Genomic DNA, 27449 nt, shown 5'->3' on the forward strand with positions numbered 1-27449 from the left:
AAGAAAAAAAAAAAAAAAAAAAACAGTTATAATTTTCCGTGACTGATTCTTTTAGTGAAAAAGATAAATTTAAATTTTACATGACTGATTATCTTGAGGTAGAAAAAATTACCATTTTCCATGATAGATCACTTTGGAGAATCAGACTGTTACAATTTTCTATTATTAAGTTACTACTAAGGGGGAAACAATTACACTTCTACATTAATGATTACTTTGGAGTAAATACAGTTGCACTTTTCGATGACTGATTGATAAGCTAATGTCTGTTAATCTAAATGATAAGTTTGGATAAATGAACAGTTAAAATTTTTTATGATTGACCAATTACTTAGGAGAAAGTAATTACAATTCTTCATTTTATTTGGACGATGTAAAGCATGAAAATGGACAAAGAGGGTTAAAAGCATATTTTCCAAACATTTTCAGTTTTCTTTTTAATTTTATGAAATTATTTCGGTTGCTTTCCTTCCCAAATGAACATGGTAAAAAACTACCAGGAATAATTAAAAAACTCTTGATTAACCACGTTTTTTTTTTTTTTTTCATTCTTATATCCTCGAAATTAGTGAAACAAATATGAATATAGTGAAGAGAAAGACTTTTGTTACCTGATCAGCTTACATGAAAATTTAGCGTCTTCCTAACTGTAAAAGAGAAAGAAAAAAAACTATCTTTTGAAAAGTAGCTAAAACATACATACCACCAATAAATAACATTGTGGCGTAACTACCACTACAATTATTAAACATCAATTCGTTAGTATATAATATTTGTTAATTCGTTTGCTAGTGTGGGGCACCTTTTAATATGTGAAGATAAACATTGGCGACTTCGATGGACTTCACAATGAACAGTTAACTTGTAACTGCGTCATTACGGAGTATCTGTTTACACTCGCATGCTAATTGCTTCACAGGAATGACTACACACACAACCGCGCAAATACAGCTTTCACGAAAATCGTGTAGCCCCCGATAAACTTAATGCAGTGCTTAAACTTAGTGAGTGCTTCCATAAATTTATTACAATCCACTAAATCTAACTATTTTCATTCATTAAATTATCCCCGATAAAACTCTAGTAAAAGTATATTGTGGTGTAACTACCACTACAGTTAATAAACATCAATTCACTGATAAATAAGACATTTTGTCAGCATATTTGTTTAATGCTATCTATTCCCACAGCGTGTCTGGATTTTTCTCAAGATAAAGTGCAACTTTATGAAAAGTATTTTTTAATAAAGAATTTTAAAAAGTAGAGTTTTTTTTTTTCCTGTAGAAAAAGGAAGAAAATGACGGAAATCAAATTTTAAATTAACTTGTATCGAAATAAAATTAGCTATCAACGGGATAAAAGAAGAAAAAATTTTATTTTATTTTTATGTAAAATTTTAAATTGCGTATAACATGAGTTATCGCAGAACAGCTTTCGATGCAAAATGAAATATCAATTATACCGATGTAAATTCTTGGAGAATTTGCTTTAATTCTGTGAATGCAATGATTTTTCCATATTACATTTCATGAGATTGAACAAAGCTGGCTTTGTCACTGCATGTTTGGTAAATCCATTAATCCGAATTTTAAATATTAAATTTTTTTTTCATTTACGTTAATATAAATATGTTAATTTATATTAATTTTTATTTGTTTAATTTGAGGTGAAATGTTTTTTTTTCCTTTAAAATTCTTAAAAGAAAATAATTTAATTTATATTCGTGGCGCCATCTGTTAATAGATAGAAGGAAGAATTTTAATTAACATTATTTGTTTTCTTTTGCAATTTTGTACAGTAAGTAATTTTAAAACTCCAATAAAATTTTACTTTTTTTTAATGTAATTTTATATGAACTAACTTTATACTTGTGAAATTTTTTTCTATCACTAATTTTATTTTTGCCTTTACTTCTTTTTGATTGGTTCTTTTTGGTTTTCTTTTGGTTTTATATAGAATACAATTTTTGAAATTATAAAACAATAGATAATTATTTAAATTGTTGGTTAAGTCATCATTGTCGGAAATTAAACGCTGTAATTTTTTCTACGATTCATATTTTTTTCTTTTATTTATTTATAATGATTTTTTTTTTGGATTTTTTATTTCAATAAACTTGACTTAGCTATGATTCTTTGCTTTGCGATTATAGAAATTAATTAGTTTCACATTTTAAGATACTTAGTTTTTAACTCATTGCGTAGATCAGTACTCGAAAGCAATATTTGACATCGTTGATGTGCCGAAATAGCTCAGTTGGGAGAGCGTTAGACTGAAGATCTAAAGGTCCCTGGTTCGATCCCGGGTTTCGGCAGATGTTGTATCCTCGGTAGTATAGTGGTCACTATCCCCGCCTGTCACGCGGGAGACCGGGGTTCGATTCCCCGCCGGGGAGAATTTTTTAATTAAGTTTTTTTTTTTTTAAATTACTCTAGACTTCTACTTTTAATAGGCTTTCTATTTAAGTTTTCAAATAATGATTTAATTTAAAAAAAATTTCTTAAAATCATTTTTGACATGAATCTTTTCGTCAATTTATTACTGTGTTTTTTGGAAAATAAATAACTATAATATAAAGTTGAATTGATTTAGGATTTAAAAAATATTTGAAACAATATTTATTTTTATATTGAATGTAGTTATTTTCTTATTAAACGAGTCTATATCATTTCCTCAACCAGAACTTACTAATTAGATTTTTAATTTGATGAATATTATTAAATATCCCACTGACGATAATAAATATTAGAAATTTCTTCGAATCTTGTTATCTTGGCATACAAAAACTTGATGACTTATATCTTTGACGACTGGATTCCTTATAATACATTGCTTATGAAGTGCGTACCTATGGTGTAGTGGTTATCACATCCGCCTAACACGCGGAAGGTCCCAGGTTCGAAACCTGGTAGGTACAAGATAGTATTTTTTATTTATGGGGAAAATGTTTCCCTTTCAACATTATACTTTAAACATTTTTAAATTTTGGCTTAAAACAATTTTTTTTTTACATTTGAATTTCATTATTTTTTAAATACTTATTGCAGGTGCGAAATCAATATATTTTTTAAAATAAATTTCAAATAGGAATTATATTTTTAGTTTTATATTTAGAATTTTAATTATAATTTTTATGAAAAATTATAAATTATAAAATAATTCATATTTTCTATAAGTGAAATTTTTAATATTAATTTTTTATTTAAACTTTAACTTTAAAAAATATTTATTAATGCATCAATAAATATTTATTTATATATTTTATTTCCAGCAGGAAATGAATGTAAATTTACTTTTATTTTCAATCGAAACATTTATTTTTTATTCCCTTAAAATTTGAAGATTGAATTTTTTACGTATGGGGCATTTTTGTACATAATATTCCGCATTGCAATATGTATGTAGCATACGATACATATTGCTTAAAAAAATGTTTTATTTGTTCTGAAATTCTATTTTAGCGTCAATAGCATTAACAATAGAAAGAAAATAGTTGTCAAGCCACTTTTCTCAAATTTGTCATGAAGCACTTAAGTTATTTTTTTCAGTTGCACGACACAGTCGAATACTTAAAATTTATCTACAGCGATTTTTAATTTAATAATTAGACATTAGACAAACAGAATTATTGATTTCGGTTGTGCCTTTCTCTTTCTTTTAATTTGTTCATTCAAATATGATTCTTGAAAATTTATCTCTATACCAATTTATAAGGTCTTACCTAATTAGTTTATTAGACATTAACCAAACAGAATTATAGCCTCACAAAATTATTTAATGCTGTTTTACCTTTCTTTTTAATTTCATTTGTACAAAAATATGATTCTTAAAATTTATCTCTAAATCAATTTATAATATTTTACCTGATAAGTTCATTAGACATTAGCCAAGCAGAATTATGAGATTCTGTTTTTATATAAAACACCACTTTCTTCCTGCTCTTTTATGGTGAGGCAAGGAAGCATAGCTGCCAACTCTTCCGGTTTTCCCAGAATATTTCATTATCATATTTAAAGTGGTAGTGAAACTTATGTTATTCCATTAAAATTTTTGAACTATACTTATAGATGAGTTTGACCACCACTACATGTAAATAATTGCAACAAATATATAAAAGCATAATAATCTTTCCTATATCGTATTTCAACCTGGTCAGAATATAAATATATTTTTGATTAAGATTGTATTTCTTTTACTACCACTTGAAAAAAACCTTTTTCGGATAGAGTGAAAGATGGTAGGCTATAAATGAGAAAAGTGGTAGAAACTCAATTAATTTTTATTTATTTATTAAATCTTCAATTATTCAACCGTAACTACCACTATGACTTTCATTTCAAAGTATTAATATTTAGAGCAAAAACATTCCCTCTTAGTAGCAAACTCCAAAAAAATGCATACTTGCCAACTTTTACGCATTTGGCGTAAAATTTTATTGATATATTTAAAGTAGTAGTAAAATGTATGCTTTCTATATGCTATGTATCTCTTGCATTTATAAACTTAGTTTGTAATGTTTTGACCACCACTTTTTTTTAAAAAAATAAGCATATATAATAATATGTAATACTTTGAGATTACAGCGTATGTTTCTGCCAAAAATTGTAATTTAAATTCCAATTTACTACCACTGGGGTAAATCATCCTCGAAAGGATTGAAGGTTGGCAGGTATGAAAATAATATACTGTTGAAAGATGATAATTTTATTTTGTTCTGATAAAATTTCGAATTTTATTAGTCGGCACTTTCTGCATTTATAGTCGTCCATGGCAACCCTGTGAAACTTTTTAAATTTCAGCAAAATTACCAAAAATTCTGAAGGCATTAGTTTGCAATTAACTATCATTCTATATATTTTGCATGGTAATTGGCAGTCCTGAAATTGTGGTAGAACAATTGTTTCAAAACCATCATTTCCTCCGCCATAATTTATTTATTATTTAGGCATCCGCGACTAGATATGGTAAAAAAAATAAAAGGGTTGTAACAGTAGAATGTAGTAACAGAGAATGAGTTCATAAGTTGATCTTTTTTTCTTTCCAGTCCAACCCGGCCACCCTCAAAAAATCCAAGTCTTCCTCCCTTCGCTCCAGAGCTTACAATTTCAATCCCATCTCCAGCCTCTCAGCTGCTATATCCATAGCAGCTGTCAAGATGAGGAATTCCTCCAGGAAACAGGACGATGGTCGATCTTCCAGTGGAAACTGGAGTGCCAGCAGCAGCACACGGGCATCTGTGGATTCGGACCACCATCAAGCAGCCTCTCCAGTGGACGGCATCAGTAGTCCCTCTCGAAATTCGGTGGGCAAGGATTCTGTACTGTCGGACACTACTCACCAGGATCCCCACAATAGGTCAGTATTGCTCCCTTCACATCCTAGTGGTGCAATTGATTTGGGTACCTGGGCCGCGAAGTGACCCCTTCATCGTTCATCATGAATTTAAGTTCAGTTTGTGCTGAGTGTTTACGGTCAGCAGGCAGTGAAGTTGCTGTATATTATACACTTCAAGCACTTTGCTTGAGTAACTAAAAATAAATGGAAATAATAAAAGCAACTTGCCCTAAACTAGGTTTGCTTCAAAAAATTTAAATTGTAGTCGTCGTAGATGAGTAAAAAAGGTGTCAGCATAATTCATTTTTTAGGTTGATCGATCTCAGCAGTTGTGATTTTATTTTGCAGAATTTTAATTTTTAGAAAAGCTTTCTTCACGTAACAGGGCTAAAAGTATTTATGTATTAGGAAAAAAAAAAAAAAAAAAAACGCACCAGACTGGTGAGAAGATGATATCATTTTAACTTATTTTCGCGAAAAGTGGAATATCCATGACTACCAAGACTTTTTTTTAAAACTGTTATAAGATGAGCATAGGACTGTTTTATGTCCGTGAGGAGCCTACTTGACCGAAGTGCCCGCCAAACGCTTTGCGTGGAAGTAGCAGGTTCGAATCCCACTGTCACCCTGGATGTATCCTCCTGCTCTTCTTTTTCGTATTGGGCTATCTGTCCTTCTACTTGACAAAGGTTTTTAAGCCTGCGAACGTGTCTTGTACCAATAAATCAAATTATGTCCCCGAGTGAGTTAATATAATAGTCATGAACAGTTTATGATTAAACACATTTCAGCGTATATCATAACCCTTAATACCCAGCTATAATTGAAATGGTTTTACTATCAGTATTTCTTTTTTCCGTCTCACTTTCAGGACTATACTTGTGACTACTAATTTACTCGAAGCCTGACATTGTCCCGCAGTGGACTGATCGTTAAGACACGGCTCCCAGCAGATCACCGCAATCAAGCATCACTGACTGCGGTCAGTGTGCGGGTGGGTGACCAATTGGATCAGTCTGCGTAGGGACCGAGGGTGTGCGGTATTGGTCCTCGTTAAACTGTGCTACCGTAAAGTGCTCGACTTCACGTGCAGGTCGTTGGGCTACCGAAGCAGGGGTGCCATCTCCTCTGCAGAGGATCAAAATTGTGATGGCATGTCTTCGGATCATCCTCAAGGATTCGCAGACCGTCGCCAATAGCCCATTGTGCAGCTCTAGTGTGACGTAAATGAACTACAACAACGGAGCCTGACATTAGGTGCATGACGTCAACAAGACGAAAAAAATCCGTATTTTTATCTCCTATTCTTTTAGCCTGCTTTCAAGCAAGCGTTGTTAGGTGAAGGCAACTCCAAGTCAGGCTTATAATGATTGGATCTTTGCATCACGTGGTTATTTTTTTGCCTATCATTTCGAAGTAGCGTTTTTTAACATCAGAAATGTTATAAATTTTACAAGTTTTTTTTTAGGCCTATGGCGTCAGAAGGTCCTGTCTGCTTTTAGTCCTTGTGTAAATGGTGTGTAAGATTCAAGCGTGAATGTAACCATTCATTATTGGTGTTGAGGAGAAAGAAAGAGTGATTAAAATCATCAAAAGTCATTCTTATTTTCTAGTTAGATTGAAATGCGTCTGTCACTGTTGGGAACCGCTTATGAATTATTTTAGCCTCAAATCCGGTTTAAGACGATTTTAATTCTTCCTTTGATCTTTCACCCATTTTAACGTAACTAATAATAGAAGATGAAGAAAGTGATCATAGTAGCTTGAAGTTTCGGTTGGTTAATCAGGGATTTCTATGTATAGTGAGCAAGAACAAGCACTCAGAATAACTTTTGATCTAATAATCGAATTTTTATGTACTAGAACTCAAACTGAATGGTTCAAGGGGTGACTTCAAATACTATAGTTAATATGTAAACGACATTTGAAATTACAAAGCTCACAAGAACGTATTTTTTCTGAATAAACATATTTCTTTTCACGACAGATTTATATTCTTAACCTTCAAAACTTCGGGAATTGCCGCAATATGGAACTTTCTAGTTTCGAAAACATACGCTAGATGGCATTGGCAGTGAATCAGAACAAATTTGATACGGTTGCAAACGGTTAGGATTCCAAAAATTGGGTAGCAGCAGGGCAATGCTCATAAACCAATAAGACTTTTCCACATGTGTCAAATTTAAACATGTACCTTAATTTTCTGGACGCCATTTAAATAAATAAAAAAATGCTAACAATAATAAACACAAACATACTTTTTTTCAGATCCAGAGATGATATTTTGCCAATACAGTCTTTGACTTGCTCACCAGTAAAGCCCAGAAAATATCTAGGTGGATGGGAGGCACAAAATGGAAGAATTTCCAGCACACCAACCCCCGACCACACCTCCCAGTGTTCCTCAAGTACTCCATTGGTGCGGTCTCCTTACGTAGGACGCCGTGGCATCAACGACGACGGGGACTCATCCGTCTACTCAGTAGACACGGATGGTTACTACACATCCATGCACACGGACAGTGGACTGTGGACCAGTGCAATCCCCACTTTGAAATCTGAAGACATCATCGCTGAAATGGCGAGATTTAGAGAACGCCAAGAATCTCAAAGTTCTGTGAGCACAGTTGATAACAGTAGCATCAACAGCTTTCTGTCTAAATCGGCCACGGAATGTTCATCGAACAGTGGTAGCTTAAAGAGAGAATCAGTAGAAAAGCTGCCACTGCCGACTGCCGATAAGGAACAAAATTCTAAACTGTGCCCGATGAAGTTGGAACAAGATTTGGAAGACAGCGACAAGTCGTACTCGCCTCAGCCTCAGAACGGATCTACATCAGAGTCAGATCATGAAGTGGGGGACCGGATTCGAGAAAAAACGGCAATCAGCGCGAATCGATATCCTTCCATGTGTGCTGTGTCACCAGAAACGAGTGATGATGAGAATTCAGAAATGAAAACGAAAACGATGAATTCGAAAGTGAACGTCATTGTGGCTGAAGTACATCGGGAAGACAACCGTCATGATTATTCCAAAGCTCCAAACCAAAATAAGACAGATTTCAAGACTGAAACGCCTCATTTACCTCAAAATAGTTCCTTTGCCCCCTCCTGGTCATCTAACTCGTCTACATCTATAAATATGTATAGAAGTGAAACTCCTGTTCCTTCAACTTTTTCTTCAACCATATGTCAGTCCACAGCAGTCAGTACTTCTACACCTCGTTCTGGCGTAAACATCACGACTTTTTCACCCGATTTTAATGACTCTGTCAGTCCACAACCTAAACATAATCCTAATGATTTTGGAAATATTTATAAACAATCGCCAGTTAGGTTTAACAATAGTGAAGAGCTGATAGTTACCGAGCCCCCAACCTCTCCACTTGTCAAAAACAAATCCCTGATTCCGCTTAAGTATGCTCAAAGGATCACCGTGACCCCCATTGCTCGGAAAGATTATACCCCGGCTGGTACCGGAGTAACTGGGAGACCAGCTCCTTTGCAATACTCAGGTAAAGAATTACATTCACCCAAAATTGAAAAAACATTTAGCAGAAACCAAACTAAAAGCGATGGAGCATCAACTTATGTTTCTTTTAAAGCTCCTGACTCTCCAGCATCATCTGTTATCAGCGTTGTATCTTCTAATTCTGATAAGCCATTAGTATCTAGCCCAACAAATTCCCTTCAACGTCCCGTAGCCAGGGTAACTTTAGATCCCACTGGAAAAGTCGTTTATTCTTCCAATTCTCTTGAAAGACCTGTCAGTAATAGAGTCAGCCAAACAAGTGAGGCTTCACCCAGAGTTTATGCAACCATGCCAAAACAACAAAGTAATAACCATATCAATAAACCAAAAGAAATTTCAAGTGTTGATGGAAACGGGCACGCTGCTTCAATTAATAAAGTTGAAAGTTCTGTTCCTTATCATCAAGATAATAATCCAACTTCAAGCTTCTCTTCTTTCAAATCCAATAATTCGAAAGATTTTACTTTCAGGCCTTCTAGAGGTGGAAGATTTTGCCGGTCATACTTCCCTTCGCACCTCATTTCAGCTAATTCTTCCAGAGGAGGAGGACATCAACAAGCTTCAAACAGAGCACCATATTCGCCAGCTGCGTCAACTTTGCAAGAAAACAATTCTTCTCATACATTACAAAAGCCCCTTGATGGCTCCACTGCACAAAATCATCCTAGGTTGTGTCCAGAACTATCTAATCACTCAGCTTCGAGGCCTACTTCTTTTAATCACGCCAGTTCAGTGCCAAACACTCAGAGGTCTGTCATGAATAACGCAAACCAACACAATACAACGACTAATTCAGGTATATGGCCAAACAGGAACTATTTCTCTCCAATCAACAATAGAGAACCCAGCCTACAGAAGCAGTCTCCCACAGAATCTTACGCCTCAACTCATATTACGCCCTATTCACCAAATCGCACTTCACTTAGCCCTCCAGATTTAATACCATCTGGTGAATCTCCACCATCAACATTAGACATTACTTCACCTGCCATGAGTAAGAGACTGATTCCTGAACCCAAATCGCCTCTGACTTTGACTCCTCCAACAAAGGAGAACCTAAAGTCTTTATCTGCCAATGAACTTTTCGCAATTATCCATAATTCCAAAAAGAAACTTAATATAAAGACTGATTCAGATAAATCTATGTCCCCCATGTCTTCGAGATCTGTGTCGCCAGCCTTGAGCCAAAGTTCTCTCTCCAGGTTGCAGCCTGTAGAGACAGGAATTCTCTCAAGGCGAACTGACGCCAACTCTCCGAACGTGTGCAATAGCATGTCTTCCCCTGCAACTAAAAGACTGAATGCTCTAGAGAAACCGGCAACCAAACCAACCAGTATGCGGGACTTTAAAATGCTGCTCTTGCAAACTAGAACAGGGAGCACGAATGGCAATTCCCGGCCATCTGCAGCCGAATTACTTAAGGTATCACCGCCAAAAAACTCGCCAGGATTATCGAATATCAGCTATAAATCACCCACGCCTTCACCTTTAAAAACGCCAAGCAACTCATTTATTTCTTCTAATCCTAATTACTCTCCGGGACATGGAACTGTGCCTACAAAAAGGATTATGAGGACTAGGTCGCCTTATTTATCTCGTTATGATTCGGCATATCCACCGATTATCGAAGATTGTTCAGAAGAAACTGAGTCCTATGATGTTGTGAGTGAGTGCCTTAATTCAAGTCCAAAGTACTATTCTACAAGCAGTCATGATACTATTACTAAACCCTCACCTGCAAAAGCTACTAGTACATGGGTTTAGTAATGATGTAAATATATTTTTAGAGATAGATTCTATGAATTGTATTAATTTATTAGTTTGTTTTCATACTAACATAGTTTTTTTTTAATTTTTTTTTCTGTGAATCTTATGGTTGTCTTGGGAAAATTTTGCAATAATTTGTTGTGGGAATATGAGCTAGATATTTTTGCGGTGATTCATTTGCTTTTCGGTACTATTTTCATTGCAAAAATGATAGTTCATTAGCCTATGGGTAAATTCACCATTTATGATTCTCGTATTTGCAGACTTTAAAATCATAGAATACAGTTAAAAAATTTCAGCAATTCTGATAATTTTTGTGAAAATAAGTAAATTAGTCTAATTGGTGTCATAAGCACTTACTCCAATATTTAGCAAGTTTCATTAGCTTAAAAAAACTTAATAAACTAGAAACTGGGTGTTACGGACGCAACACAATATGTTACGTCTATAACAGCATATTTTTAATTTTTTTTAAAAAATTTTATATATAAAAGTATTTGGAGTGAGTATAAATTATACCAAGACTTACTTTCGCAAAAATTATTAGAACACTCTCGGAAATAAAACGCTCACTTTTGACAATTCAGTAATCCTTGAGCTGTATTTCGTTAATTTTGAGAATCATTTCGTCACGAAATCACGTGATTTGTGACGAAACGAGGATTCTTAAATATACTACGCAAATGTTTTCTGAACTCGGAACTTCATCGCCTTGGGTAATTGTTAACTAGACGATCGAAACTAGAATGACGAAATATTTCTTTTCTTTTGACGAAATTCGTTCCCTCTAAGAAGTGACGTTTGTTATTTCGTCACTTTGACGAAATATTCGCTCGGAGCATGTACCAGGAAACGGTTTTGTCGAAAAACGGAGAAAGTTTCGTGAAATTTGGGTATCCATTTTTTACAGCGAACAGCACGAATTTTATAATTGTGCTGTTAAACTTTAAAAGTGAAAATACGACATTCGTAAATGGTGGAATTGCTCTGATGTTGTGAGTTTTTTTTCTTTCTTTTCTCCTCAGATGACGTTATTGGATTCATTTTTTGCTTTTCATAATTTTCACTTAAACCATTAACTAAGCTATAGTAAGTACAGTAGAACCTCGCTAATCCGAACTAATTGGGATCTTTGCCTTAAAGTTTTTAATTTCACAGTCGTTTGGCAAATTTGTACAAAATATTTTTTTTGTCAAGCACAGATGAAATAACATATATCTATTTTAGAAATCTTTCAGATTGATTGTACCATTCAAAGATTTTTAACTGCATAACAAATCAAAATAGACTGATTTTATATGATGTTATAATCTTTAAAAACGAAGACTGGTTATTTCGATAACTCAAAACATAGTCACGAACTATTTTTTATAGAAAATGTTTACACTAGTTTGAATGTCTAATAAACGAAAGCTTTTTGCCCAACTCAATGCCTTAAAACAATTGTTAAATGAATTTTTGTATTTAATTATTATGTCATTGGATTGGCCTTAAGGTATTTTAAACAAAGTTATATACATGTTTGATGAGTAATTCATACTTTTAGAATTACAAAAAAATCAGACTGAACCATGCTTGCCAACTTTTGCTATTAACGAGACTGATTTTATAAAGTGGTAGTGAACGGGAATTGAATTAAAGAATTTAAAAACAAACAAACAAGGTCTTAGACAGATCACTCAACAACTACATATAAGACTTTTATGTATGTGCTGTTTTTCGAAAGCTCCATCATCATATGAAATTATGCACTTTTTTGCAAATAATATGCTACTTTTATAACTGCTGTGAGTTTGCAACTGTTAGGTCGAGTTTAGTCTATCTAAAGCCAGCGATGTCTATGCTCATCGGGAAAATGGCGCAAAACGTCAATATGGAGAAAAAAAATTTATTCAAAAACTTACTACAATGGTGCATTATCTGCCAAATTGGCGATTTTTAAAAATGTTTAATAACTTTTATAATAGTTAAGTTATTTGTCTGTACTAAAGCACATATAATTCTTCACGGCAAGATTATATATATACATAATTTAAAATCATCGCATTGTTTCAAGCGTAAGGCACTAAAACTATGGCGTTTTTATTTTCCTTGGCGACAAAGCTTCGAAAAACAGCGCTAAAAAAGACGGCCTGAATACGTCAAAACCTGTTTGACTGCTGTAGAAAAGGGCATAAAGTTAAAGCAGTAAAATCAGGCAATAAAACTGGTTTTGATTTTTTTTTTTATCTTGAGCTTAGAACTCAACAGATTTCAATAACTTTCTGTGCTTCCCTCCTCTAAATACTAATTTGTGACATCTAACTTCTTTACTTTTTTTACTTCATTTTTGAAAGAAGAATCTAAATATATATGTTAAGAGCGGTCGTTGCAAGATACCCTGTAAATCGAAAAACTTGTCAGAAAACATATTAAGGAAATTATAGCTAAATAAACCTTGTATAATTTTGCAATGTAATATTTTTAAAAACAGTATTTAGAACTTGATTATTGTGTTGAAGGTTTTGAATGCATTTACATTCCTTATTTATTTTGTGCTTAATAAATATTATTAAAAAAATTAATGTTTCTGTTTATTTTTGATGCCAAGAAGTGTAACCTAAAAAAATCATTGGGTATTTTTGAGTTTTCACTTGATAACACCATTATATACAGAAATATCTAATTACCTACATAAAGTTTTTTTTTTTTTTTTTGTAATCATCAAAACTACTTTCCTAAGTGAAATTGAAAGTGTGGCTCACAATTGTGTTGTCTTCAGCCTTTTCATATGTAATCATATAGTCAGTGATTAGAAGTATATGGTCACTACCCAGTTAGCAAAATAAGGTTTATTTTCACTCAACAAAAACCTTTTAATGTAAACCTAAAAAGGTTTGCAATACGGTTTACGTGTAAACCTTATAACCTTAAAACGAGATCTGTGACAATTTTCTCTATTCAACCCACATTACCCTAATCCAGAACCCTGAAAAACAACCTTCTATATAAAAACCTTAAATCGAGGTTGACTTAGGGTTTTCATGCGTGAAAAAAATCCTTTAATAAAGTTTGTGTCAAGGTGAAAATAATCTTAAATGTAGGTAATTATAAGGTTTATTTTCGCAAAGTCTTGGTAGGCTCTGATAAAATCCACCTTGCCATGAAACTTTAATGGACGATGCAATTCGATCCTATCGCGAGTGTGACGTCATCTAAAACGTCATTATGGACCTAAAAGTGACAATACTTTTTCAAAAAGCTTTGAAAAATAATTGCTAATTCTTTTAAGATGAAAGGTTTGAAACTGAAAAAGGTTTGAAAAAAGGTTTTTAGTACAAACCTTTTCTTGACAGTAAAAAGAAAACTCCGACACAAGAATCCAGTATAACTAATATATTAATAAAATGTGGAAGTCGAGGGACGGAAAAAAAATGTATTTGAAGAGTTTCAGATGACAAGAACTCTGAATACAAAAAAAATTCCTCAAGAATATTTGAATTAAAAAAATTTTACAAAATGAATACAAAACGTTTAAAATGGAAACTATGTTTAATCTACATCCTTTTATTTGAATTTAATTCCAAAACTAGATTACTGCAGTAAATGTCAAAATTGAAGAAAAAAACCAGGGGAGGATGTCTTCTTAAGTAAGCATTAACGTAAGTAACATACTTTCTTAAGCAAGCATGGGAGGGGAAATTGCAAAATTTTCTAATTTTGCCCTATATCTTCGCATGCTTAGGTTAACAATCTCCCATCATTATTCAAATTTAAGAATTAAATTCAAATAAAAGATGTCCATCTTTGAATAAAACAAAATGGGCCCTTGTTTTTTTATTCCTTCTATAAAATTTTAAGTTGAATATTCCTTAGGAATCTTTTGAGTTCAAAACTGTTGATCTCTAATACTTTTTATTAATTTTTTTTTTCTTTTTCTAACTTGAAATTTTATTCTAAATTTTAACTTTTTTTTTTGTGTGTGAAATTTCTTGCTGAATTTTTCACTTTAAGTAATTGTAATATTTTACATGAACATAGCTCATACTCTGATTGTCAGTAAAAATAAGCAAATCACAAACTTCACCCTCCCCCCTGCCAGGAGCTAATGCATAACTATCAACATGGATAGGAAAAAAAATCCAGTAGATTTTACAAAATAATATAAATTTTATGATAGCTGTTGCATAATGTACTAAATATTTTACACATAGGGATTTTTATAGTTACCTAAATAGAAAAATTGCAATATTTCCCAGTTATGAATGACATTCAACATACTTGAAATGCTATGTATTATACTCATAATTTCGAATACTAAAAGGCATTTTAATTCAACAAAGATAGTTAAAAGATTTTTTTAAATTAATTTAATAAAAGCAAACTGAACATTTTATAACAAAAAAAAAAAAAAAAAAGCTTTGAACTGAATTCTATAAAAAGAGGCTCACTTCATTATGTATTAGTAATACTTATTTAAATATTCAAGCAATAATCTGTACAAAAATTCTATTTCAATAGGGATTTTTTTTAGGAAACTTACTGAATTTTAGAGAATTTTCTGAAATGCGCAAAAACAAGGAGAATTTTAATTAAACCAGTAGAAACTTGAAAAATCCAGTAGTCTTCTGGAAAATCCAGTAGAGTTGGCAGCTAAGTTAATGTAATATTTGAGCAGTAATGTAATACTGAATTTTAATTAAACCAGTAGAAACTGAAAAAATCCAGTAGAGTAGTTAGCAGCTAAGTTAATGTAATATTTGAACGGAAATGTAATATTGAATTTTAATTAAACCAGTAGTTACTGGAAAAATCCAGTAGAGTTGGCAGCTAAGTTAGTGTAATATTGAATTTTAATTAAACCAGTAGAAACTGGAAAAATCCAGTAGAGTTGGCAGCTAAGTTAATGTAATATTGAATTTTAATTAAACCAGTAGAAACTGGAAAAATCCAGTAGAGTTGGCAGCTAAGTTAATGTAATATTGAATTTTAATTAAACCAGTAGAAACTGGAAAAATCCAGTAGAGTTGGCAGTTAAGTTAATGTAATATTTGAACACCATTAATTCATAAGTTATGCACCCTACATTTTCAGGTCCGTCTAAAATAAGAAAAGGAGAAATTCGCTTTATACAAAGTAGTATTTGAAATTTTCACCTGATCATATTTTTTTTCATTTTCTAAGTAGTGTGGGTAATTATGAAGCAGTATTACGTGCATAAAAAGAAGAGAAAATATTTTATTGTTAACAAAATATTTTTTATTTCATCTCTTACATCCACACAAGATATTTACAAGCAATTTTCTCGCATAAAACATTTATATAAAATAGCGATTAAGTATTACGTTAATCTGTACAAAATTCCAAGTATTCACAAACATTGAGAGTACATCGATGAGAAATTATTATACAAATATAAATTAGATTTATACAAAGACAACATTAAAATGGAACGGTTGTTATGTAAAAGATTTTACAAATAAACGCATGATAAAAAAATAATGAAGCAAAGGCTATGTTAAAAAAAGTTAATTTTAAATCACAACATTTACAATTCTTGGACGGAAATCTTTTTTTCATGTCAAAGCAGTTATTATTTTACAGATAAGTTGATGACGATTGCATTATAAACAAGATCACAATAACGATCAGATCTGAAGAAATTCATAAACATGAGTAATAATCGTACAATATATACATTATAATCAATGCAAATTTCATTTAAGAATTAAAATGATTTAATTCATATAATCACACTCATATGAATCATTAAAATGTAAACAATTACGGATGAAACGGGTATAGAATATTGTATACAAATAGAAAACTTTGCCACAAACACTTAGACTTGAATATACATTTATCAAATGAAGTTGCTAATAATGCATTAAGAAATATTTGTTTTTTTAATTAATGGCAAATTGAGCACTTAAATTGGGAATATTAAAAACTTGTCATTTTTTTAAAAATGTTTATAATTTAGACAAGTAAAATTTTTATTGGTCAAATTGATTATTTCATTTACAGTAAAGTACAAATTAGCAAATAATCAAACATGCAGATATTTTCTAATAACCTACATATATATAAATGTTTATGTTTTCATGTATTTCATTTGTTTTAGCAGTATATTGAAAACAAAATTGGAAATTTAAAAAAAAAGAAAAAGAGATTTAGGTGTTACAAACAAATTAATCAATCAACAGTCATCTGTCGTTTTTATTAAACCATTTTTTTTCCCCGAAGTTGCTAAAAAAATTTTTATAACCAAAAAAAAAGGAAATTAATTGCAGTAGTTTGAATAATTTGAATACATAAAATCAAAATATTAAAAAGCAGCAACCTGAGGTTTGTAAAATATTACAGAGGAAATTTACTAGAAAAACAAAGGTCATGAATTTTATTAGTATGAAATTATTTTGATCTTATTGCTCAAAAGTAGGAGAGAGGAAAAAAAATTTTTTTTTCATAGCAACTAAAAAAAAAATTGTTTTTTCACATAAAACTTATCTAAATCCCATAAAAATTTTAAGAAACTATGATTTATGCTAAAAGAAAAGGACAAATTTCATTCATATTATTTGGTTAATTAGTACTCCACTGTAGTTATTCATACTTTAGCTAAAATCTTAGATTATTCTTACAAGCAAAGAACATTTTTTTAAAATCTAATGTCTACATGCATACTAAGCTTGTAAAAAGAGCTCACAGATGATGCACAATCTCGACAATAAAATATATTTTTTTAAATATAACTAGCAAGCATTGTCAATTGCTACTAAAAAATACCGTAATAAAAAAAAAAACGAAACAGAATTTTTGTGGACTCTTGATTCTCGATGACAAACTAATTTCATAAGAAACTGGTGAATAAACAACTAACTTCAACCAGCTCAGTTTAAATGGTTAAAATAATCTTAACAAAACAAACAACTTTGTACTAAAACAAAATTTCAGTTTTCTTTCTCAGCTGAGGTGTGAGTGTAAAGTTGGTCTCAGTGGTAAGCAACCGTCTACCCACATGTTGGGACTCTCTAGCATGGATTGCCAGAGGGAGGACTCGTCTCTTCTAGAATCCATCCAGTCAACTGGTACACCATGGTACAGACCTTTAAAATAATAAAACGACACACCATTAGATACAATACACAACCCAGAAGCGATTAAGTTAAATCATTAATAACACATTTAAAAAAAAATTATATCATTATAAATTTAAATCACTGATATTTTCAAAACAAGAAACTCTAAATAAATTATATGTAGAATGATGTTATATGTAAAGAGATGCCAAGTATAAATTCTAGAACTAATATTTTTAAATAAAAGATACAAGATTTTTATACAGAAATGTGATCGATGAATTCATGAAACCTTTAGACCTTGGATTTCTGGAGCACAATCATGTATGACAACAGGAGCAATGTAGTAATTCAAAAGATATCATGCACGTAATCATGTAATTAAGATTGCACAACCTTTGTTAGAGAAGGGTTAGAGTAAAAAAAAAAGTTGCTATTAAAACTGATGAGAGTAAAGCATCCATGCAACAACCAGTTGTTGATCAATGGAGTCATGGAGGTTAAGATTTGACAATGACTACACAGCGTCTTAAGGGGCCTTTTGCCTCCTGGCCTACTTAATTGTCTAAGAGGTGGAAAATTCACAGGGTGAGTAGCCAAAATATTCGACAGTTTTTGACAATTGACGGTTTTATCCTGCTTTAACCGTCACGTCAAAAAAAATCTTTTGGCATTGTTTTCGACAATTGTCAAAAATCATGCAATTTTGAATCGTGTAATACGAATGGCGTTTTCATACACTATGGACCGACAATATGCCGAAATAAATTGGGGTTGAATTAATTATGAAAACGTTGAATAGAACAATGTGAACTGTGTCCTTTTGCATAATTCGAAGTGAAAATCATAGTGAAAGAAAATCTCATTTTGCAAAAGGGAAAATTAAGTACTTTTTAAAAACACCCAATGAAAAAAGCACCTTTAAGGGCTTTTAAAAGCGAAAATCTTAAATAAGCACCTTTAAGCACTTTTTAAAAACGCTACGCACCCTGATTCAAAATATGTTTTAAATTGTTTCATTTATTGCATGTAAATACAAGGTATAAATGTAAAATACAAGGTTGTCATCCAATCGCAATTTGAGATATAAAGTGTGCAATATTTTAATTATTTTTTCACTTTTTTTTGCAACAAAATTATAGTAATACAATTCAATTAGTAATTTTGAATGGTAGTTAAATAAATAGTACACACTTGTCAATTTTCAGATCTTTGATAAATATTTTTGCCTTTAGAGAATCAATGTTAACAGTGCTGGAAGTCCAAAATATAAAAATTAAGGACACAATTTTTCTCCAAACTTAAGGACAATTTATGGATGCTGATTCTCTAATGGGAGCAATTAGTACAATATCGCCATGAGGTCGCAGATAAACAATTGGTGACAGTTTTAGTTCTAGCACTTAAGTGAGTAGCAAAATACAGGGATTCTCTAGTGAAAAACCTTAGAGTGTGATATGGGGGGAGATATGAGTTTGCTATATATTTCTCCCACATCGAATGCTTTTATGCTATAAAATCAAGGGTAACTGTCTCTAACACTGGAAATAGATTAATATCATCCTTGACGAGCAATGATGATATTAATCTATTCCAGTGTAACTTCACAAATTCCAGTGTTAACTTCAACAAAAATTTGGAAAATAACAAAAACAGGACATTTATTGAAATGTTTAATAATTAAGGACAGCTTTGAGCCCCCTATTTAGCCTTGTACAAATCAGTCTTAATCTGTTTAAACTCTAATAAAACAAATTTGAAAAACACATTTTTAGTTATAAATTATAAACTCATAATCAAAAATCACATAATTTTATTGTTTTACATTATTGAAAAAAAAATCTATAGACATTCTAAAAATTACTAAGCACTATTTCGTTTAATCTGATAAAGTGTTATTTTCAATCTCGCCTGAAAGACATAGAGCTGTCGAATGACACTCTATCATCAAAATCAGTCAGTTGCAAAAAGAGAAAAACTTAAAATCTAAGATGGGAAATAAAGAGGCTTCTTGAATGGAAAATTTTAGGTACTTTTATTTGTTTGAATAAAAAGGTGAGACGATGTAGGTTCGAAGTGATTATGAATTCACTGAACTTAAGTCAATTAGCTCTCAATCTGTTATTTTTACATTGACAATAAGAAATAAAGATTATGCCTTATTTTCTGTCAGCAAGGTTTTAATTGATGAAATCTATAAATCCCTAACAATTGTTTACCCATTCAACACATACATTGTTGACATTATTAACGTTTTAATTTGATGCAAAAATACCCTTTTTAACCCATCAAGAGTTGATTTGCCGATGCACTTGGGACTTTCTTCTGCTAAAAAAAAATATTCACTTGGTACCATCATCCAATGACATCTCCAAAGTTTAATAATGTTTTCCTTGGGGGGGGGGATTAATATTGTAGAGCTAAATAAGAAGTAAAGCTATAGCGATTTTAATAATTTAATTTAAATCACGACTTAAATTGCATGAACTTTAAAAAAAAAAAATTTAAAGGATCTAAGAAGGGATAATATATTTATATAGGTCACTGACATATTATTATATAAGTCATAAAGCAACCTAAATAAAGAACATACACACATATTTTTAAGGTTGTGATATTTCTTAGAATCTAATTTCATTGATACTGTGACTGATTGACTGCCGGTCAAGGTTGACTTAGCCTTTGATCCCTTCAGTAGGTCAATAAAATGAGTACCAAGCATGCTGGGGGATTAAACACTAGGAGTTCCGAGTTTGGCTGACCACCCAAGCAGAACATCTGCTCCTGTACCCCAGAGCCCAAGGTCAAGAAAACTGAGATAGGCACAGTAGGCCTTTGAAGTATACGGAATTTAATTTCATTCATAATTAAAGGTTTTACCTAGAGAATTAGAAAAGAGGGAGGGGAAAAGAAAGCATATGCAGATTAGAATGAAGAGTAACTTTTAAATTACTATTTAGTAATAGTTGCATGTAAAATGATTAGTTATTTTACCATAAAAAAAAGATAAACATTTCAATATTTTGTTTCATTTTTATTCTGTCTAACATGCAAATTAACTATCTAGTTTTCCAATTCATGAAGGAGTTGAGTTTGAATAAATACAATCTGATTTTATTCACTTAAAGATAAGTTTGTAATAATCATAAAAAATACTAACAATTTAGCAAGGAGTATTAAGCAATTTTGTTTTAAAATTGTTGTTAAATATTATAAAGCATTAACAATTCATCATTAATGCTTTGATTATTAATGTTAATAAATCAAAAATTAAAAACATTTGAAAAATGATACAAATAAAAGAAAAATGGATATTTTTCACTTAAAAAAACTGTGATTTTTAAAATAATAAATAAAACTGAAGTATGATCTCCCAAGAAACTTTTTTTTCCAAACAGGCAACCACTAGGCTCTTCAATGATCTCAATCAGTGGTGGAAAAACTACACTATTTTTGTCGTTTACTACAACTACAATTACTGTGTTACACATTTAGTTGGAATTGTAGTAGTTAGAAATTGTAAAAACTACTTCACTACTTTAAAGAGACGAACTTACACTAAGTGTAAGGAAATAATTAAGAAATATTTATTCATGTTTACATGAGCCAGTTTGTTATTCCAAAACATTTTTTTATAATTTTTTCAGTTGACCTTCAACTTTTTCTGCCTTTTTCAAAGGTGAATATATTATTCAAGAAGTGCAAAATTATTAAATACTTGAAATTTTTTAACAGTTTAGTGCTCTTTTATTTCCTCTAAAAAAATTAAGTAATGTGTTGCGAGGAGTAATCGACCATGTCAACGTATGAAAAGGTACCCCTACATAGAGTCGAGTTAACATGTCTTATATACCAGTGAATTGTAGTTGTAATTTTGTAGTGGTAGATACCCTACAGTACTCTCCCACTAGAATTATATCTGTGATAGAATTCGATGAATGAATACCACTAGTTGATTCATTGCTGTTTTGTGAGAAGCCGGAGAGCTGTATTAAGATCACCGTATTTTTTGAATGCTGAATGTGAGAGGCGTATTAACATCATGGTCGTAGTCGCTCCTCTGTTGCCGTTAGCAGTCGAGTAATCACAAGTATGCAAGCCGACGTTGTGCGTGATCGAGATGAAACTGAGTAGCAACAGTGCGAGGAGGTGGATAATGTTGCAGTCACAAGTAAACTGTTCAATGAAGATCATCCATCGAAGTAGGCGTTACTGTCTAGGTAGGCGTGCTCATATCGAAGTAGGTGTTACTGCCAAGGTAGGCATGTTCATATCACGTCCGAAGATCACCAACGTGGGGAGAGTAGTTACAGACCATGTCAACCGTCATTTATGAAAAGGTACCCCAACATAGAGTCGAGTTAACATGTCTTATATACTAGTGAATTGTAGTTGTAATTTTGTAGTGGTAGATACCCTACAAAGTACATCGAAAATACGTTTCCTTCCTTTTAAATAACATCAATGCTTCACGAGTGCACATTCCCATGTGAAAGTTTGATAAAAGTGATTAACAATCTATTTCTCGTAATGGCTAGTGTAAAGATTACTTATACCCGATTCTAAGTACGTAATTCCTGTTAACGCTCAGCTATAGCCACAGTTAGTTATTTTCACTGCATCGTTGCTAGTAGTTTCCTGCATCGTTAAAAGTAGTCTGCATCGTTAAAAGTAGTCTGCATCGTTAAAAGTAAAAATTTTCACTGCATCGTTAAAAGTAGTTTCCAGGAACCATTACAAACTACTGTTCTTTGTATCACACTACTCACAACACTAAAAACTACAAAAAAAAAGCGGCTACAGTAGTTTCATTATTTGTAGTGCGTTTCTTCCGACCACTCATCTCAATGTATCAAAAGAATAAGTTATAGCAATCATTCTGACTACTCACCCGAGCCAGTGTTGAGTCTGACACCACCCAGAAAGTGATTGCTCGTGATCTTGTCGTAATCCCAGACAGTGAGTTCTAGGCTTCTCTCCCTTAGATCGTCCACGCTCAGATCTTCATAGATGACCGTGTAATACCACTTGGGGTGTCTGCTCTTCTTCACAATGGGTGTCTTCTGTTTACTACTTTTGCTCTTGTCAGGCAAGAGATAACTACAACAAAACAAAAACATCAGGCAAACTCTTGACATGCGTAAAACTTAATGAGTTATCACTGCAAAAATATTTAATTCAAATAAAAACACAGCTGCCAATAAATGGCAAAATCAACGGTATTCACGGACCACAAAATATAAAAAATAGTAATCAAACAATTTCTTGCCAACCCCCACTTCTTCATTGAAAACACACGGCAAATGCACTATATATAAATATTTTGAATTAATATGGAATTATTATGAATAATTTATAAAATACTGAAAATTAATTTATTTTACAATTGCTTTCCAAATTTCTTAATTTTTTATAGGAACCTTGTACTGTTTACCATATTTTGAGAAATGCTTCAAAATGAATGACTTAAATTATTAATAAACAGTTTTTTAATCATTTAAAATTTTAAAATTTTTGAAAAAAATGGCCATTGTTAAAAATGCTACAATATATCACTGGCCAGTAACAAAATGTTTTAATTTTGCCCTATAACTGCTGACAAGAAATTAAAAATTATAAAACACTACATTTTGTAGTAAAATAAAAATCGCTCAGTATCAAAGAGTCAAACTCGTTTCATTTTGCGGCTAAATTCTATTTCTTATACATTTTAAATATAGTAATATTTTCGTATATGGAGCAATACGTTTAAATAATAATGATAACATTAATGATCAAATTTAAAGCACTACAAAATAATAATACTTAAAGACTATGAATTTGGAATAAATTTGCGATAACAAAAAAAAATTAGAATCAGGGCCTGATTAAGAAAATAAACTGTTAAGAGACCCCTCGTTACTACTTTAAACAAAATTTACCTACAGTTTAATTATGAAGTGTTTAAAATTATTTATAACATAAGTAAATTATGATAGATTAGTAAATTGAAGCTTAACTCATAATTCCATTAGCTAATTCTTAATGAAAAATACAAAAAGAAATTATTTGTAACATTAGGGGTCCCAGGCCTGGGCTTCTCAGGCCTTATGATAAATCAGGTACTGGTTAGATTGCAATCAGAAAAGAAATACATAATGAACTTAAAATTAAAAAAAGCAAAACAAAGCTTTACATGTCATACCTGGCAACTTTCACTCTTTCTAAGAATGGATTTTCAGAGTGGTTGTAAAACAATAAACGAAAAACAATCTGACTCAAAAATACATTTATATTCTGATCCCATTGAAATTCGCTTCCGCAAGGATTATTATGCTTTCATATATTTATTGTAATTATTTATATGTAGTGGTGGTCAAACTCATTTATAATTATCATTATAATTCAAAAAGTTAATTGGAATAAACTGAGTATTGCTACCACTTTAAATATGAAAATAAAATCTTCCGGAAAATCATGAAGAGTTGGCAGGTATGACATATGACCCAAATAGCAAAAGGATATTAATTAAAAGACCCAAATAACAAAAAGGATATTAATTAAAAGATCTTGAAATCATTTGAACAATATTCATGAATTTAATAAATTACAGAAATTTTATAAATTCCAAAACAATTCATATTAAATGTAACAAATTAAGGATGCTTGTTAAAAATGTACTAAATAGGAACAATTGATAAAAAATTAATGGTACCTAATAAAAATAGCACAAAAAAGGTACTTGATAAAAATGTATAATAAATTAATGACACTTAATAAAAACTATCAAATTGAAGGTTCTTGATAAAAATGTATAATAAATTGATGACACTTTATAAAAAATAATAAATTAAAGGTACTTGATAAAAATGCATAGTAGATTGACACTTCATAAAAAGTAACAAATTAAAAGCACTTGATAAAAATGCAATTAAAGGCACTTCATAAAACTGTCATAAATAGAGGACACACTATATAAATGTAAGTAATTCGAGAGCAGATAAACTTTAAGCGTAAAAGAATGCAGTGAATACCTTTTGCAGAAGGCGTCAAGAGGGCTGCTGCTGTTGTTGGTGGAGATATTTCTGGCTTCCTTCACAAGAACGTGAAGGGCACCTCTCACAGAGATGACAGGAGCAGGTCTGAAACGGGACTCTAGACTCAAGTCCCTTGGCACATATTTCAAGGCGATGAATAACTCGCCTCGGTAGTTCAAGGGGCTCGTCAGAGACTCAGCCTGCAATCATATATAATTACAATTTCGAAAATAAAATTATATCTATTATGAAGTATGATAAAAAAAAAAACATACGAGAAAAAACATATATAAAAAAAACAGTACAAAGTAAGAGTACAAAATTGACATCAAAAATTTACTTTTGGGTTTCATTTTTAGGTTTAGTGACTCCCTAAAGTCTCTTGAAAATAAAAACATTTAAAAAAAGAATTATAAATCTGTTTTCCTTTTTATCATTTATTTCATAAATTGCTCTTATTTTATATATTATTATTATTTTCTAAATTTTGATATTAGAAAAACTAGTTTTTTTTAATCATGTTTCCATTAAATCCAGTAGAATTTAAAACATAAATATAACTATTGCAATATCCAAAAAAGAATGAAGCAAAACTGATTCAAGAAACATTGAGATTGATAGATAAAACTTACAACTTCACACAAATGAATTACTAAATGATTCAATAAGAAACCTCATTTAAAAATGCACACTGCTAGCATCCCGACTTCAATCTTTATCAATTCAATAACTTAAAGTATCTTTTAAACAGTTTTTACACAATCTAAAAATGTGTGCGACAGAAAATTTTGGTTCTGTTGCTTACAATATAATCGCAAATATTGCTAAAAAAAAAAGGAAATGATTTTTATAAAAAGAAGAACACAATAAAAAGCAGAAAATTGCAGATCTCTTGCTTGAGTGGTAAGTTAGCATACCAATAATACAAATTTAATAACATAAATTTTTTTTTTTTTTGAATTTTAGCGTAAAAGATAATCATCCTTACCCTTTCTTGAAGGGGGTACCACCTGAGTGTAGGAGAATCAAGCAGACGATAACCAAGTGGCAGTGAAATTTCCCCTAAGAAATCATTCCTACCAAATAGATCACTATTCCAGACAGTAAGCCAAAGAGTTCTTGATTCTAGTTCATTTTTTAAAACTGGAAACTAAAAAACACAGAAAATAAATTAATAAAAGCAACAAAAAAAAGTAATTTTTAGTATTTTGCAATTTATAACAAATTCTTTTCTTAATAGCTATTTTTATCCCATTATTACTCTTAAATACACAATGATGTTAAGAGCATGAGTTAAATAATTTTTAAATTATTCTATAAAAATATATATCATATTTTTAAATAAAATAATAGTTGAGTTAAGTTATAGCTACGTATGGACATTGCAATGCAGAAATAAATTCACAATAAACGATGGTGCAATATATTCGAAAGCTTTGAAAAATCTTTTTTAGCATGAATTGGTTAAAAATAGTAATTATAATAGTATATAATTTGCTCTGTAAATGTAAAGGAAATTTTCCCTGTTAAAGGAAATTTCCTTACAGTGAATTTTTTTCTTTAATGAAATTCTTAATTGGAACATCAAATAGCATTAAAAATATTCTCCAGATAATGAAGTAGTTTTTTATTCCTTATAATAGAGAAATACATGTAGTTTCAATTATAAATTAGTAATATTTTGTTTCAGAGCTGATACGATTTCAGTCGTGATTAAAACTGAAATGAAAATATTTTATTTTTTTACAGAAAGCATTGATGTAAATCAATTTGATCCCTTTTTAATAAAAAAAAATTTCTTTAGTTACATCATTTGACTTTTTTAAAATAGATAATTAAGTTCAAGATATTTTTATACAATAAAACATATTCCTTACAGTATGATTTTTTTAAAGTCTGATTTCAGTGATAACACATATTTTATCCAAGGAAAAATGAAAGGGGTATTTATGTAAATTAACATATTTCAAACAGACTAATAAATAAATAAATAAATAAGAGAGACTAAAATTGAATAAGAGAGGCTTAAAACTTTTAAATTTTCTATTAGTTAATAAAATTTTCCATAGACAAATTGAAAGAGTTACGATACTTGAAAAAGAAAAAAATATATACCCTTAATAGCTCATTGAAAACAGGATTGAGAGTATTCTTTTTAGTTTTTGTTTTTCTTTTTCCGCTTCTTGTTTTATCAGGTAAAAGATATACTTTTACATACCTAAAAGAAAATAAAAAAATTTCAAGAAAAAATAACAATAAAATTCACTAAAGGGTAAAAAGAAATATATCTGTATAGTGATACACTGCTAAAGTGATAATTTTAAATTTGTAATACATACGGATTAGATTTATTATTTCTTGCGTCACTGGCAGCTAAATTTCGGCACTGTTTCACAAAGACCTCCATCATTTGAGACTTTTGGTTGTAATTCAGACCAAAGAGAACATCACCACTTATTGTAACATAGCCATAGTGACATCCACCTGCACTATATACACTAGTCATACTAGCACTATGAGACTGTAAAAATTAATTAAATTTAGTACCCACGATATTAAATTATACATAGTAAACAGATCTTATTCAGTAAATGTTAAAACACATGATATTCTTATTAACTGAAGTAATCTTGAAAAATAACTTAACCGCCAAAACAAGTCATGAATTAATTTTTTTATATACAGTAAAATTTACTAAAATTTTGCTCATAAAAATTTTAAAAAAAAACCCCGAGAATC

General features: G+C 31.0%; 2 protein-coding genes and 3 non-coding genes across 8 annotated transcripts in view; 4 read left to right on the forward strand and 1 right to left on the reverse strand.

Moving 5' to 3' along the window:
• The window catches only part of LOC147808633 (uncharacterized), a 106192-nt gene extending 95421 nt beyond the window's left edge, over positions 1–10771 (forward strand). Inside the window, exons 5-6 of the mRNA XM_087163481.1 lie at positions 5045–5355; positions 7603–10771. Of these exons, the coding sequence (XP_087019607.1) occupies positions 5045–5355; positions 7603–10630 (3339 nt within the window). The 3' untranslated portion in view covers positions 10631–10771. The remainder of the gene's footprint in view (positions 1–5044; positions 5356–7602) is intronic.
• TRNAF-GAA (transfer RNA phenylalanine (anticodon GAA)) lies at positions 2242–2314 on the forward strand. Its single transcript has one exon. It is a non-coding gene; the product is annotated as a tRNA-Phe (tRNA).
• TRNAD-GUC (transfer RNA aspartic acid (anticodon GUC)) lies at positions 2324–2395 on the forward strand. The gene has a single exon. It is a non-coding gene; the product is annotated as a tRNA-Asp (tRNA).
• TRNAV-AAC (transfer RNA valine (anticodon AAC)) lies at positions 2845–2917 on the forward strand. Its single transcript has one exon. It is a non-coding gene; the product is annotated as a tRNA-Val (tRNA).
• Positions 10772–15848: 5077 nt separating the features above from the next.
• LOC107436800 (uncharacterized) overlaps positions 15849–27449 on the reverse strand; it is a 192043-nt gene continuing 180442 nt past the window's right edge. For all 4 annotated transcript variants that reach the window (XM_087163482.1, XM_043048995.3, XM_087163484.1 and 1 more), the window contains 6 exons: positions 27050–27231; positions 26826–26928; positions 25699–25860; positions 24708–24910; positions 22586–22794; positions 15849–17721 (listed from right to left, as the gene is read on the reverse strand). In XM_087163482.1, the coding sequence (XP_087019608.1) occupies positions 17579–17721; positions 22586–22794; positions 24708–24910; positions 25699–25860; positions 26826–26928; positions 27050–27231 (1002 nt within the window). In that variant the 3' untranslated portion in view covers positions 15849–17578. The remainder of the gene's footprint in view (positions 17722–22585; positions 22795–24707; positions 24911–25698; positions 25861–26825; positions 26929–27049; positions 27232–27449) is intronic.

The sequence above is a fragment of the Parasteatoda tepidariorum genome, chromosome 5 (assembly GCF_982258835.1).
Source record: "Parasteatoda tepidariorum strain Cologne lab strain chromosome 5, Ptep-v5.0, whole genome shotgun sequence".
Classification (NCBI taxonomy): Eukaryota; Metazoa; Arthropoda; class Arachnida; order Araneae; family Theridiidae; genus Parasteatoda; species Parasteatoda tepidariorum.